Source organism: Cebus imitator, unplaced genomic scaffold (assembly GCF_001604975.1).
Source record: "Cebus imitator isolate Cc_AM_T3 unplaced genomic scaffold, Cebus_imitator-1.0 Scaffold579, whole genome shotgun sequence".
Taxonomy (NCBI): Eukaryota; Metazoa; Chordata; class Mammalia; order Primates; family Cebidae; genus Cebus; species Cebus imitator.
In genome coordinates, this window is record NW_016107894.1 from 758,979 (window position 1) to 772,587 (window position 13,609).

Here is a 13,609-nt window from a genome sequence, read left to right on the forward strand (position 1 = left end):
TCCAAACTAGCCTCGGGTGGGCAGACCAGGGCTGTCACCCACCCACCATGTTAGAGTGTATCTTTCCACCCTGTGATCTTCCTCAGGAGCCCAGAGGCAGTGTCAAGGTCTGCTCACCCAGCCTTTGACATAGAGCTGATGCTGCGAGACTACCAGCAGGCCCGTGAGGAGACCAAGTTGGAGATTGCCCGTGCTCAGGACCGACTGCGGGAGCGAACTAAACAAGAGAAGCTGAGAATCCACCAGCAGATCGTTTCCCAGCTATTGAGGGTTTGGAGTGGGGCGAGCCTCTGATTTTAGGATAAGCCTGGACCTCAGACGTGTCCACTTTCACTGTGGCTACCTCTGAGTCTTAGGACATACATAACATTTGGAGGAGGCTGTGGGACCCTTGATGTCAACTCAAAGCTGGGCTAACTCTCTTTTTACATAATGAGACCAGCTCCTGTCCCCAGGCCAAAGCCTGGGAGGAAGAGGCTTTGGTGTGAAGTGCGGGGTGTGAGGAAATAAGAGCAGCAGTGGCTTTAAGGAAGCCGAGGCATGTGAGGCTAAGTCAGGGGGGCCCTGGGAGGTGGGTGACAAAATAGTAGAGGTGAGCAGGGAAGGGGTGGGCAGGAGAGGGCACAGCCAGTGAGGGTGCATCAGAAGCTGGTTGATGGTGATGTGTCCTTCCTAGGAAGAGGAAAAACTGCATACCTTGGCCAACTCCAGTTCCCTGTGCACCAGCTCTAGTGGAAGCCTCTCGTCTGGCATGACCTCTGGCTATAATAGCAGCCCAGCCTTGTCAGGCCAGCTCCAGTCCCCAGAGAGTGTGGTGAGTAGGCAGTTGTTGGGAACGAGCCAGGGGCCCGGACTGCTGAGGCAAGAGTTTGGGCAGGACGCTGTGCTTCCTGGAAGCCACTGCTGGCATGAGCCCTTCTCATGTGCAGGCCTTTGGTTTTCCCTTTAGTTTTGCCTCCCACTCCTTCTGTTTATTTGTTCATTCAACAAATGCATTGTTTTAGGATACAGCGGTAAGCAAAACCGTGCTTGTCCTTAGACTGAGGGATAAATATTAAAAACTGATTTATTATTGCGTTATTGTTGCAGTAAATTGTTTGAAGGAGGGTTGCTAAATCAGCATAAAACCAGGGGTCTGATGTCGTCTGAAAGGTCATGGAGATGCTCTGAAGAGAATGTGTTTAAACAGACTAAATGGATAAGAGGTAGTTAATGCAGTAAAAGCTTAGTGCTACTGCTATGAGGTGAGATGTGGGCCTAGCAAGTCAATCTTGGAGATGAAGAGTTTGAGGAACTAAATGAAGGTTAGTGTAGTTGGAATGTAAAGAGTGAGTTGGGAAAATGACATGAGAAGGGACTAGAAAATTGTGTGGACAATTTGAGAGTTCTGGCCCCTTTCTAATCCATCTCACTGTATTACTTCCCAAAAGTGAAAAGGCTGCTCAAAGTAATAGAAACCTTTTAAGTAGGGGAGTAGAATGACTGGATTGTAAGAAAAGGAGGCAGGAGCAGGTGTGGGAGACTTACTATATTACCATGGCAGGGTTGAGAGAGATGATTGCTTAGTTTAGGGCACTGTCAGTGAAGATGAACAGAGGTGGATGGAGTGGAGAGAGAGCATATACAGGACTTGGTGACATGGGTGTTAGAGTAAGGAAGAGCGGGGAGTTGAGATCAGCACACACTTTTGACTTGAGCAGCTGAAGGGTGGTGATGTGAACAATGACAAGGAACACTGGAGGGAGAACTAGGTTTTGTGTGAAAGATGATGAGTTTAGATTTTTACTTACTGAGCTAAAGCTGCCTGTGAGAAATCCAGGTGGAGCAGTTGGAAATACAGAGCTCATAGGTGAGATCTGGCTGGGGATAAACATTTGAAATTCATTTTACAAATAAAACTTTATCTAATAAAATAATGTTTAAAAAGTAGCAAAGAACATCCAATGTCAGGTGCATGTTTGAGTCTCCTATTTGCCTTCCCCAGAAGCAGCTATTTATCTCAGTTTGGTATATATTTCCAGGGATGATGTATATACATCTTTTTGTAAAGTGCATGAATGGAAGTATACTGTATTCACTTTCTCACTTTGCTTTTTCTCTTAAAAACATCTCTTGGATATCATTGCATCAGTAAATCTAGTGCTGACTTCTTTTTTGTTGTTTTTATTTTAAGAGGAATGTTTTTTTCCTTCTAAATATTGCAGTAGATTCAGAAAAAAACATAAAAATTAAAAAAAAATTTTTTTAAAGAGGCAGGTTTTTGCCATGTTGCCCAGATTGGTTTCAAACTTCTGGGCTCAAGCTCTCTGCCCACCTAGGCCTCCTAAAATGCTGGGATTACATGTGTGAATCACCATGCCTGGCCTTCTTTTTAACAGCTGAATAGTGTTTCTTTTTTTCTCTTTTATTGCATGTTTTTAAATTTGATGTTTTATATAGATAATATATTCATATAGCAGAAAGGGCACAAATATATACACATAAAGGTTGAGCATCCCTAATCCAAATATCAGAAATTCAGAATACTCCAAAATCTAAAACTTTTTGAGCACCGTGACACCACAAGTGGAAAATTCTGCACTTGACTTCATGTAACAGGTTGAGTTGAAACAGTCAAAACTTGGCTTCATGCACAAAATTATTTAAAACATTATATTAAATTACCATCAGGCTGTGTGTATAAGGTATATTTGTAACTTAAATTATATGTTTTGACATGGATCCTATCCCCACATGTCGTCTTATGCATATGAAAATATTCCAAAATCCAAAAGAATTCAAAATCTAAAACACTTCTGGTCCCAAGAATTTTGGATAAGAGGTACTCAGCCTGTAAAAGGGATACAGGGAAATACCCGTCCCTGCCCTCAGTCTACCTAGTTCTTCTCCCTCATCCCACTCAAGGAAAGCAGTGTTGTTTCGTGGACGGTATCCTCCTAGGGGTCTCTATGCATACAAAATAAAGCATATTATTCCACTGTCCTATACCTTATTTTTTTTTTCACTCAGTATAATTTGGAATTATTTCTATTTGAATATGCAGAGAACTTTCTCATTTTTTTCATTGCTGCATAGCGTTCCATTGTAGAGTTGCACTGTAATTTATTTAACCAGTATTCTAACTTGGGTTGTTTTCAGACTTTTGCTGTTATCAGCAATACTGCAGTGAATAACTTTATGCATCTATCATTTTATACACAGGTAAATATATCTGTGGGATAAATTCCCAGAAGGACACTTTTACAATGAGTTTATACATTTAAAATGTTGACAGATACTATTTTCTCTCACAGATGAGCTAATTTATACTCCCACCGGTAATAGCTGAGAGTTTACCTTTTTCCATACTCTCACCAGCATGTTATCAAATGTTTGGATTTTTTGCTGAAAAATTATATCTAATTTTTCTCATATGCTTAAATATTTTTATTTCCTTTTTCATGAGCCATCTGCTCATATCCTTTGCTCATTTCTCCTTTTCTCTTACCAATTGAAGAGTTCTTTATATTTTGTCAAGAATAGTCCTCTGACTGATAAGAACTATACATATTTTTTCCCAGTGCTTTATTCTCTTTTGACTTTGCTTGTTTTGTTTGGGGCCATGCAGACAGATATATTTGTCAGTTTTCCTTGTTTGGTATCTAGGTTATAAATACTAATTAGAAACAGATTCTTCAGTTCAAAATTATGAAGAATTTTCTCCATGGCTTCTTCTAGAACTTCTGTCATTTATTTTCGTATTTAAATCTTTGTTCCTTTTGGAGTCATTTTCATATGAGGTATGGATCCGATTGCATTCTTTCCAGATGGCTACCCCATTATCCCCTTAATGCTTGTTAGACAGTTTATCTTTGTGTAATCAGTTTAAGGTATCCCCTTTCCTTATACCAAGGCTTAGAATAGATTCTACCCTGTGGTAGTGTTAGTCCACCACTACCCTCATTGCTCTTCTCTTTCTGAGCTTTACCAGAGTATTGTTTCTTGTTGATTTAAAAATTGTCTTATTTTATTATAATTGACACATATTATAAATATTTGTGAGGTACAGTGTAATGTTTCAATACACGTATACATTGCATAATCAAATCAGGCAATTAGCATATCCATCACTGTAAACATTTATCATTTCTTTGTGGTGATAACATAAAATCCTATCTTCTAACCATCTTGATATATACATTACATTATTATTAGCTATAATCACCCGATTGTGTAATAGAAAACCAGGATTTATTCTTCCTTTCTAACTTTGTACCTGTTGACCAACCACTCTCCATCCCCCTCTCCCTGATCTCCTCCCCAGCATCTGGTAACCACTATTCTACTCTCTCCTTCTGTCAAATCAACTTTTTAATTTTTATTATTTATTTACTTATTTTTGAGGCAGAGTCTCAATCTGTTGCCCAAGCTGTAGTGCAGTGGCGTGATCTGGGCTCACTGCAACCTCCACCTCCCAGGTTCAAGCGATTCTCATGCCTCAGCCTCCTGAGTAGCTGGAATTACAAGCCCCCACCACCACACCCAGCTAATTTTTGTATTTTTAGGAAAGACGGAGTTTCATCATGTTGGCTAGGCTGGTCTTGAACTCCTGACCTCAGGTGATCTATCCATCTCGGCCTCTCAAAGCACTGGGATTACAGGCATGAGAGATCAACTTTTTTAGATTCTGCATATGAGTAAGGTCATGTGGTGGTTGTCTGTCTGTGCCTGGTGTCTTTCACTTGGCATAATGTCCCTGGATTCATCCATGTTGCTACAAATGACAGAATTTTATCCTGTTTTATGGCTGAATAGTATTCAAAGGTGTATATATACACAGCAAACATTAACATATTTCTTTTCCCATTCATTCGTAAGCGTTTAGGTTGATTTCATCTCTTGGTTATTTTGAGTTGCTGCAATAAATATGAGAGTGTAGATATCTGTTTGATATACTGATTTCATTTTCACTAGCTATATACCCAGTGGTGGAATTGCTGGATCATATGGTAGTTCTGCTTTAGTTTTTTGAGAAACCGTCATACTGTTTGCCATAATGGCTGTATTGATTTACATTCCTACCAACAGTGTATAAGAGTTCCCCTTTCTCCACATCCTTAACAGCATTTGTTGTTTTTTGTTTATTTATTTTTTTAGTGTTAATTTTTTTTAAATTGTACTTGAAGTTCTCGGGTACATGTGCAGATCTTGCAGGATTGTTGCATAGGTACACACATGCCGTGGTGGTTTGCTGTCTCCATCCCCCCATCACCTACATGGGCATTTTTCCCAGTGTTATCCCTCCCCAACCTCCCCGCCCCTGCTGTCCCTCCTGTAGCCCCCGACCCCCCAACAGACCTCAGTGTGTGATGTTCCCCTCCTGTGCCCATGTGTTCTCATTGTTCAATACCCGCCTATGAGTGAGAACATGCGGTGTTTGGTTTTCTGTTGTTGTGTCAGTTTGCTGAGAGTGATGGCTTCCAGATTTATCCATGTCCCTACAAAGGACACAAACTCAATGTTTTTTATGGCTGCCTAGTATTCCATGGTGTATATGTGCCACATTTTCTTTGTCCCATCTATCATTGATGGGCATTTGGGTTGGTTCCAGGTCTTTGCTGTTGTAAACAATGCTGCATTGAACATAAGTGTGCAAGTGTCTTTATAATAGAACGATTTATGATCCTTTGGGTTTGTACTCAGTAATGGGATTTGCTGGGTCAAATAGAACTTCTGTTTCAAGATTCTTGAGGAATCACCACACTCTCTTCCACAATGGTCGAACTAATTTACCCTCCCACCAACAATGTAAAAATGTTCCTGTTTCTCTACATCCTCTCCAGCATCTGCTGTCTCCAGATTTTTTAATGATTGCCATTCTAACTGGCATGAGATGGTATCTCAATGTGGTTTTGGTTTGCATTTGTCTAATGACCACTGATGTTGAGCATTTTTTCATGTTTGTCAGCCTCATAAATGTCTTATTTTGAAAAGTGTCTGTTTGTATCCTTCACCCACTTTTGAATGGGTTTTTTGTTTTTTTTTTCTTGTAAATCTGCTTTAGTTTTTTGTAGATTCTGGATATTAGCCCTGTGTCAGACGAGTAGATTTATTATAGCCATTTAGATGGAGTGAAGTGATATTTCATTGTAGTTTTAATTTGCATTTCCCTAAAGACTAGATGTTGAGCACTTTTTTCATACACCTGTTGGCCATTTGAATGTCTTTTTTTGAGAAATATTGATTCAAGTTTTTGCCCATTTTAAAGTTGGATTACTTGGGATTTTTTGCTGTTATTTGAATTCCTTATATATTCTGGATATTAACCCTTTGTCAAATGCATAGTTCACAGATACATTCTCCCATTCTGTGGGGTGTCTCTTCACTCTTTTCCTTAGCTGTATAGAATCTTTTTAGTTTGATGTAACCTCATTTGTCTATTTTTGGTTTTGTTGCCTGTGCTCTTGAGGTCTTATCCAAAAATTCCTTGCTCAATCCAATGTCATAAAGTGTTTCTATGTTTTCTTCTTGTAGTTTCATATTTTCTGGTCTAAGATTGAAGTTTTTGATCCTTTTTGTATGTGGTAAGAGATAGGTGTCTAGTTTCATGCTTCTGCATGTGGATATCCAGTTTTCTCAGCATCATTTATTGCAGAGACTGTCCTTTCTCCATTGTGTGTTCTTAGTGTCTTTGTCAAAAATCACTTGGCTGTAAATATGTGGATTGATTTCTGTGTTCTCTGTATTGTTCCTTTGGTCTCTGGGTCAGCTTTTCAGCCAGCACCATGCTGTTTTGATTACTATAGCTTGGTAGTATTTTTTGAAGTTAAGTACTCTGATGCCTCCAGCTTTGTTTTGCTCAAAATTTCTTTGGCTGTTTGAGGTCTTTTGTGGGTCCATATGAATTTGAGGATTTTTTAAAATGAAGAATGTTATTAGTATTTTGATAGAGATTGCATTAGAATATTGCAATAGAACATTGTTAAAATGTGAACATTTTAACAATATTCTTCCAACCCATGAACATGGGATATCTTTACATTTATTCATGTCCTCTTTAATTTCTTCTATCAGTGTTTTATAGCATTCATTGTAGACATCTTTCACCGCCTTTGTTAAGTTTATTCCTAGGGTACTTAATTTTTTTGTAGCTCTTACAAATGGGATTGTGTTTCTGCTTTCCTTTTCAGATAGTTTACTTTTGGTATATAGATACACTACTGATTTTTGTATGTTGATTGAGAAATAAAAGTAAAATTCTAAGCCTCCAACTGACTGAACAGACCTCCTCTCAGCCAAGCGGACCTTAGAGAAACCTTAAAAGCTAAGTGCATGACCATGACCTGATGGGAGGTTGGACACTCCTCATTATATCTCCTTCCTTGCTAACAGATATTAGGCTTTCTTCCCCAAGGGCTAAAGGGAAACCAGCCCTTTCAACAGACTCCACAATGAAAATGTCATTTACTAGCTTATTTTCCCAGCTATAGAACAAAGACGAGATTAACTTTTCTTAACACACTCCTACCTTGCCTTGCCCTTCCCTGCCCTAAGATGTCATCTTCCTCTGTTCCCTTTCTCTTCAGATGTTTACCCTATGTAAATTGTAGATTACTGGGCACTAACTGAAATCTCACAGGTATGTAACTATTCATCTTACTGCCCCATCTCCCTTTTTAAGGAAAATATATGAAACTTCCTGAGGACCTCTTTGGGAAAAACAGCCACAGATGTGTCTGTGATGCATGTTTTTCTTGGGCATGCCCTTGTTCTGGCTCAGTAAGCCTCAATTGCGGCACCTGCCTCACTCACTCATTAGGGTTGCCATCATTTTGTATCCTACAACTTCACTAAATTCATTTATTAATTATAAGTTTTGTAATGGAGTCTTTAAGGTTTCTTACACACAAACACACATACACGATCATGTCATCCTGTCAACAAGACTAATTTGACTACTTCCTTTCCAATTTGGATGCTCTTTCTTTCTTTTCTTTCCCAATTGCTCTAGTTAAACTTCTAGTAGTTCTACCTTGAATAAAAGTGGTGGAAGTGGGCATCCTTGTCTTGTTCCAGATTTTCAAGAAAAAGCTTTTAACTTACCATGTTTGGCATAATGTTAGCTGTGGATTGGTCATACACAGACTTCATTGTATTGAGATGTGTTCTTTCCATACCCAGTTTGTTAAGAGTTTTATCGTGAAGGGATGTTGAATTTTATTGAGTGATTTTTCAGCATCTATTGAAATGATCATATGGTTTTTGTCCTAGATTCTATTAATATGATTTATATTGATCTGCATTATGTTGAACTATCGTTGCATCTCTGAAATTAATCCCACTTGATCATGGTGAATGATCTTTCTTAATGTGTGGTTGAATTCAGTTTGTTAGTATTTTATTGAAGATTTTTTTTTTTTTTTTTTTTTAGACAGAGTTTCACTCTTGTTGCCCAGGCTGGAGTGCAATGGTGCGATCTCCATTCACTGCAACTTACACCTCGGTTCAAGTGATTTTCCTGTCTCAGCCTCCCAAGTAGCTGGGATTACAGGCATGCACCATCACACCCAGCTAATTTTATATTTTTAGTAGAGATGGGGTTTCACCATGTTGGTCAGGTTGGTCTCAAACTCCTGACTTCATGATCCACCCGCCTTGGCCTCCCAAAGTGCTGGGATTGCAGGCGTGAGCCACTGCACCCAGCCAAGGATTTTTAAAATCTGTGTTCATCAGGAGTATTGGCATGTCATTTTACTTTTTGTTGTGTCCTTGTCTGATTTTGATTTCAGGGTAATGCTTGTCTTGTAGAATGAGTTAGGAAGTATTCTCTACCTTCAATGTTTTGGAATAGTTTGAGCAGAATTTATCCTACTTTTTTTTAAATGTTTGGTAGATTTCAGCATTGAAGCCTTCAGGTCCTGGGCTGCTTTTTGATAGGAGACTTAATACTGCTTTAGTCTCATTACTTTTTGTTGAGACTGTCAGGTTTTCTGTTTCTTCATGATTCAATCTTGGCAAGTTGTATATATCCAGGAATTTATCAATTTTTTTGGTAGGTTTTTAAATTTATTAGCATGTAGTTGTTCATAATAGTCTCATAATCTTTTATATTTTTGTGGTACCAGTGTTGTTGTTTTGTTTTATTTTGTTTGAGACAGGATCTCACTCTGTTGCCCAGGCTGGAGTGCAGTGGCAGTGGCATGATCTCGGCTCATTGCAACCTCCACTTTCTGGGCTCAAGTGATTTTGCAGCCTCAGTCTCCTGAGTACCTGGACTACAGGCATGAGCCAACAATGCCTGGCTTAATTTTGTATTGTTTTGTAGAGACCAGGTTTCGCCTTGTTTCCCGGACTAGTCTCAAACGCCTGACCTCAAAGCAATTCTCCCACCTCCCAAAGTGCTGGGATTACAGGCATGAATCACCATGCCTGGCTGTGGTATCAGTTGTAACGTCTGTTTTTTCATCTCTGATTTTATTTATTTGATCGTCACTTTTTACCTTAGTCTAGCTAAAGATTTCTCTATTTTGTTTATCATTTCAAAAAAACAACTTTAATTAATTTGTATATTTTTTAGTTTCTGGTTTTTTTGTTTTGTTTGTTTGTTTGTTTTTTTGTTTTTTTTTGAGACAGAGTTTCGCTCTTGTTACCCAGGCTGGAGTGCAATGGCGCGATCTTGGCTCACCGCAACCTCCGCCTCCTGGGTTCAAGCAATTCTCCTGCCTCAGCCTCCCGAGTAGCTGGGACTACAGGTGTGCGCCACCATGCCCAGCTAATTTTTTTTTTTTGTATTTTTAGTAGAGGCGGGGTTTCACCATGTTGACCAGGATGGTCTCGATCTCTTGACCTCATGATCCACCCGCCTCGGCCTCCCAAAGTGCTGGGATTACAAGCATGAGCCACCGCGCCTGGCCTGTTTTGTTTGTTATTTGAGACAGAGTCTCACTGTTTCCCAGGCTGGAGTGTAGTAAGCATGATCTTGGCTCACTGCAACCTCTGCTTTCTGTGTTCAAGCAATTCTCTTGCCTCAGCTGGGATTACAGGCATGCACTAGCATGTCCAGCTAATTTTTGTATTTTTAGTACAGGGTTTTGCCATGTTGGCCAGGCTGGTCTCAAACTCTTGACCTCAGATGATCCCCCATGTTATTTAATGGCTGCCTTTGCCTTTTTTTTTTTTTTTTTTTTTTTGGGAGACGTGGGGGTAAACAGAGTCTCACTCTGTTGCCCAGCCTGGATTGCAGTGGCAGGATCTTGGCTCACTGCAACCCTCACCTCTCAGGTTCAAGTGATTTTCACCTCAGGCACCTAAGTAGCTGAAACTACAGATGCGTGCCACCATGCTCGGCTAAATTTTTAAAGTATTTTTAGTAGAGACAGGGTGTCGCCATGTTGGCCAGACTGGTCTTGAACTCCTGGCCTCACATGATCTGCCCGTCTCAGCCTCCGAAAATATTGGTTTACAGGTCTGAGCCACTGTCTCTGGCTTTTTTTTTTCTGGTTTTGTTTTGTTTTTTGACTGTTTTTGACTTAGTCTGTTGTATCTGATGTAAGTATAGCTACTCTTGTTCTTTTTTGGTTTCAATTTGCATGGAATTTCTTTTTTCATTCCTTCACTTTTGATCTATGTGTTTATAGGTGAAATGAGTTTCTTGTAGGCAGCACATGGTTGAATCTTATGGGATTTGTTTTGTTTTGAGTAATCACTGACTGCAGCTTGATCCTCCCAGGCTTAAGCAATCCTCCCACCTTGCCCCTCAAGTAGCTGGGATTACAGGCATGTGCCATCACACACAGCTAATTTTTTTATTTTTCATAAAGATGAGGTCTCACTATGTTTTCTTGAACTCCTGGGCTCAAGCGATCCTTCCGCTTCAGTCTCCCAGAGTCCTGGGATTACAGCCATAAGTCACCATGCCTTGCCTGAATTTTTTTATTTTTTTTTAAATCGATTCTGCCACTTAAGTCTTCTAATTGGAGAATTTAGTTCATTTACATTCAAGATTATTGGTAAGTAAGGACTTAACTGTTGGCATTTTGTTACTTGTTTTTTGTTTTTTTCTAAGTCCTTTTTTCCTTTCTTTCTCTCATAGTGATTAGCTTTAATAGTAAGTTTGGTTCCTTGCTTTTTTAGTGTATCTACTCTAGGTTTTTAATTTGCAGCTGTCATGAGGTTTACAAAAAAATAAAACCAGTTATTTATTTATTTTTTTGGGGGGGACAGAGTTTCGCTCTTGTTACCCAGGCTGGAGTGCAATGGCACGATCTCGGCTCACCGCAACCTCCGCCTCCTGGGTTCAGGCAATTCTCCTGCCTCAGCCTCCTGAGTAGCTGGGACTACAGGCACGCGCCACCATGCCCAGCTAATTTTTTGTAGTTTTAGTAGAGACGGGGTTTCACCGTGTTGACCAGGATGGTCTCGATCTCTTGACCTCGTGATCCACCCGCCTCGGCCTCCCAAAGTGCTGGGATTACAGGCTTGAGCCACCGCGCCTGGCCAAAACCAGTTAATTGATGACTTAATTTTCATTTCAAAGAAAAGAAACTGGCTGGGCATGGTGGCTCATGCCTATAATCCCAACACTTTAGGAGGCCGAGGCAGGCAGATTACTTGAAGTCAGGAGTTCACCACCAACCTGGTCAATATGGTGAAACCCTGTCTCCACTAAAAATACAAAAAATTAGCCAGATATGGTGGTGCATGCTTGTAATCCCACTGCTTGGGAGACTGAGGTGGGAGGATCAGTTGAACCCAGGAGGCAGAGGTTGCAGTGAGCCAAAATTGTGCCACTGCACTCCAGCCTTGGAAACAGAGTGAGACTTCATCTCAAAAAAGGCAAGAAAGAAAGAGAAAGGGAGAGAGAAGAGGAGAGAAGAGAAAGAAAGAAAAAGAAAGAAATAGAGACAAGACAAGACTGTACTTTAACTCCAGTTTCCCAACACCCATCAAATTTTGACTTTCAGTTGTCGCAATTTACATTGCTTTACGTTGCCTCTCTCTCTCTTTTTTTTTTTTTTTGGGGGGGGGGGCGGGGAGGGAGATAGAATCTCCCTCTGTTACCCAGGCTGGAGTACAGTGGTGTAATCTCATCTCACTGCAACCTCCTCCTCCCAGGTTCAAGCGATTCACCTTCCTTAGCCTGAGTAGCTGGGATTACGGGGCCCACCACCACAACTGGCTAGTTTTTTTATTTTTAGTAGATACAGAGTTTTGCCATGTTGGTCAGGCTGGTCTTGAACTCCTGACCTCAAGTGATTCACTCTTTCAACCTCTCAAACTGCTGGGATTACAGGCATGAGCCACTGTACCCAGCCTATGTTGCCTAGCTCTTTTTTTGAGACAGAGTCTTGCTCTGTCGCCCAGACTGGAGTGAAGTGTCACCATCTCAGCTCACTGCAACCTCTGCCTCCTGGATTCAAGTGATTCTCCTGCCTCAGCCTCCCGAGTAGCTGGGACTACCAGCACGTACTACCCTGCCCTGCTAATTTTTTGTATTTTTAGTAGAGACGGGGTTTCACTGTGTTAGCCAGGATGGTCTTGATCTCCTGATTTCGTGATTCTCCTGCCTCAGCCTCCCAAAGTGTTGGGTTTACAGGCATGAGCCACTGCGCCCAGCCGTATGTTGCTATTTCTTAACAAATTGTTGTTGTTAATATTTTTAATAGTTTCATCTTTTATTCTTCATAATAAACATGTGAATGCTTTAGGTACCCTGGTTATAATATGAGAGTATTCTAAATTTGTCTATATATGTGCTTTTACCAGTGAGTTTTGTTTTTGTTTTGTTTTGCTTTTTTTTTTAATCGCATTTTAGGTTTTGGGGTACATGTGAAGAACATGCAAGATTGTTGCATAGGTATACACATGGCAGTGTGATTTGCTGCCTTCCTCCCCATCACCTGTATTTGGCATTTCTCCCCATGCTATCTCTCGCAAACTCCCCACCCCCTGATGTCCCTCCCCTAGTTCCCCCCAGCAGACCCCAGTGTGTGATGCTCCCCTCCCTGTGTCCCTGTGTGCTCATTGTTCAACACAGGGCTCATTGTTCTCATAGGTGAGAACATGTGGTGTTTGATTTTCTGTTCTTGTGTCGGTTTGCTGAGAATGATGGTTTCTAGGTTGATCCGCGTCCCTACAAAGGACATGAACTCATCATTTTTGATGGCTGCATAATATTCCATGGTGTACATGTGCCTCATTTTCCCTGTCCAGTCTATCATCAACCAGGGATGATGAGCATTTTTTCATATGTTTGTTGGCCTCATGTATGATTTCTTTTGAAAAGTGTCTGTTCATATCCTTTGCCCACTTTTGAATGGGCTTGTTTGGTTTTTTCTTGTAAATTTGTTTTAGTTCTTTGTAGATTCTGGATATCAGCCCTTTGTCAGATGGGTAGACTGCAAAAACTTTTTCCTATTCTGTTGGTTGCCCATTCACTCTAATGACTGTTTCTTTCACTGTGCAGAAGCTGTGGAGTTTGATTAGGTCCCATTTGTCTATTTTGGCTTTTGTTGCCAATGCTTTCCGTGTTTTGGTCATGAAGTCCTTGCCTACTCCTATGTCCTGAATGGTTTTGCCTAGACTTTATTCTATGGTTTTTATGGTGTTACATCTTATGTTTAAGTCTTTA

General features: G+C 40.4%; 1 protein-coding gene across 9 annotated transcripts in view; it reads left to right on the forward strand.

Annotated features, from left to right (window-relative positions):
• The window catches only part of STARD9 (StAR related lipid transfer domain containing 9), a 163,899-nt gene that overhangs the window by 131,105 nt on the left and 19,185 nt on the right, over positions 1-13,609 (forward strand). For 7 of the 9 annotated variants that reach the window (XR_001821027.2, XR_001821028.2, XM_017516309.2 and 4 more), the window contains exons 25-26: positions 87-270; positions 677-814. Coding sequence is in view for 5 of the 9 variants with exons in the window: in XM_017516309.2 (XP_017371798.1) it covers positions 87-270; positions 677-814 (322 nt within the window). In the remaining 4 variants the exon portion in view is untranslated. Of the gene's footprint in view, positions 1-86; positions 271-676; positions 826-13,609 lie in introns of all 9 variants that reach the window. The other 2 variants (XR_005197954.1, XR_001821029.2) reach the window with 2 other exon arrangements.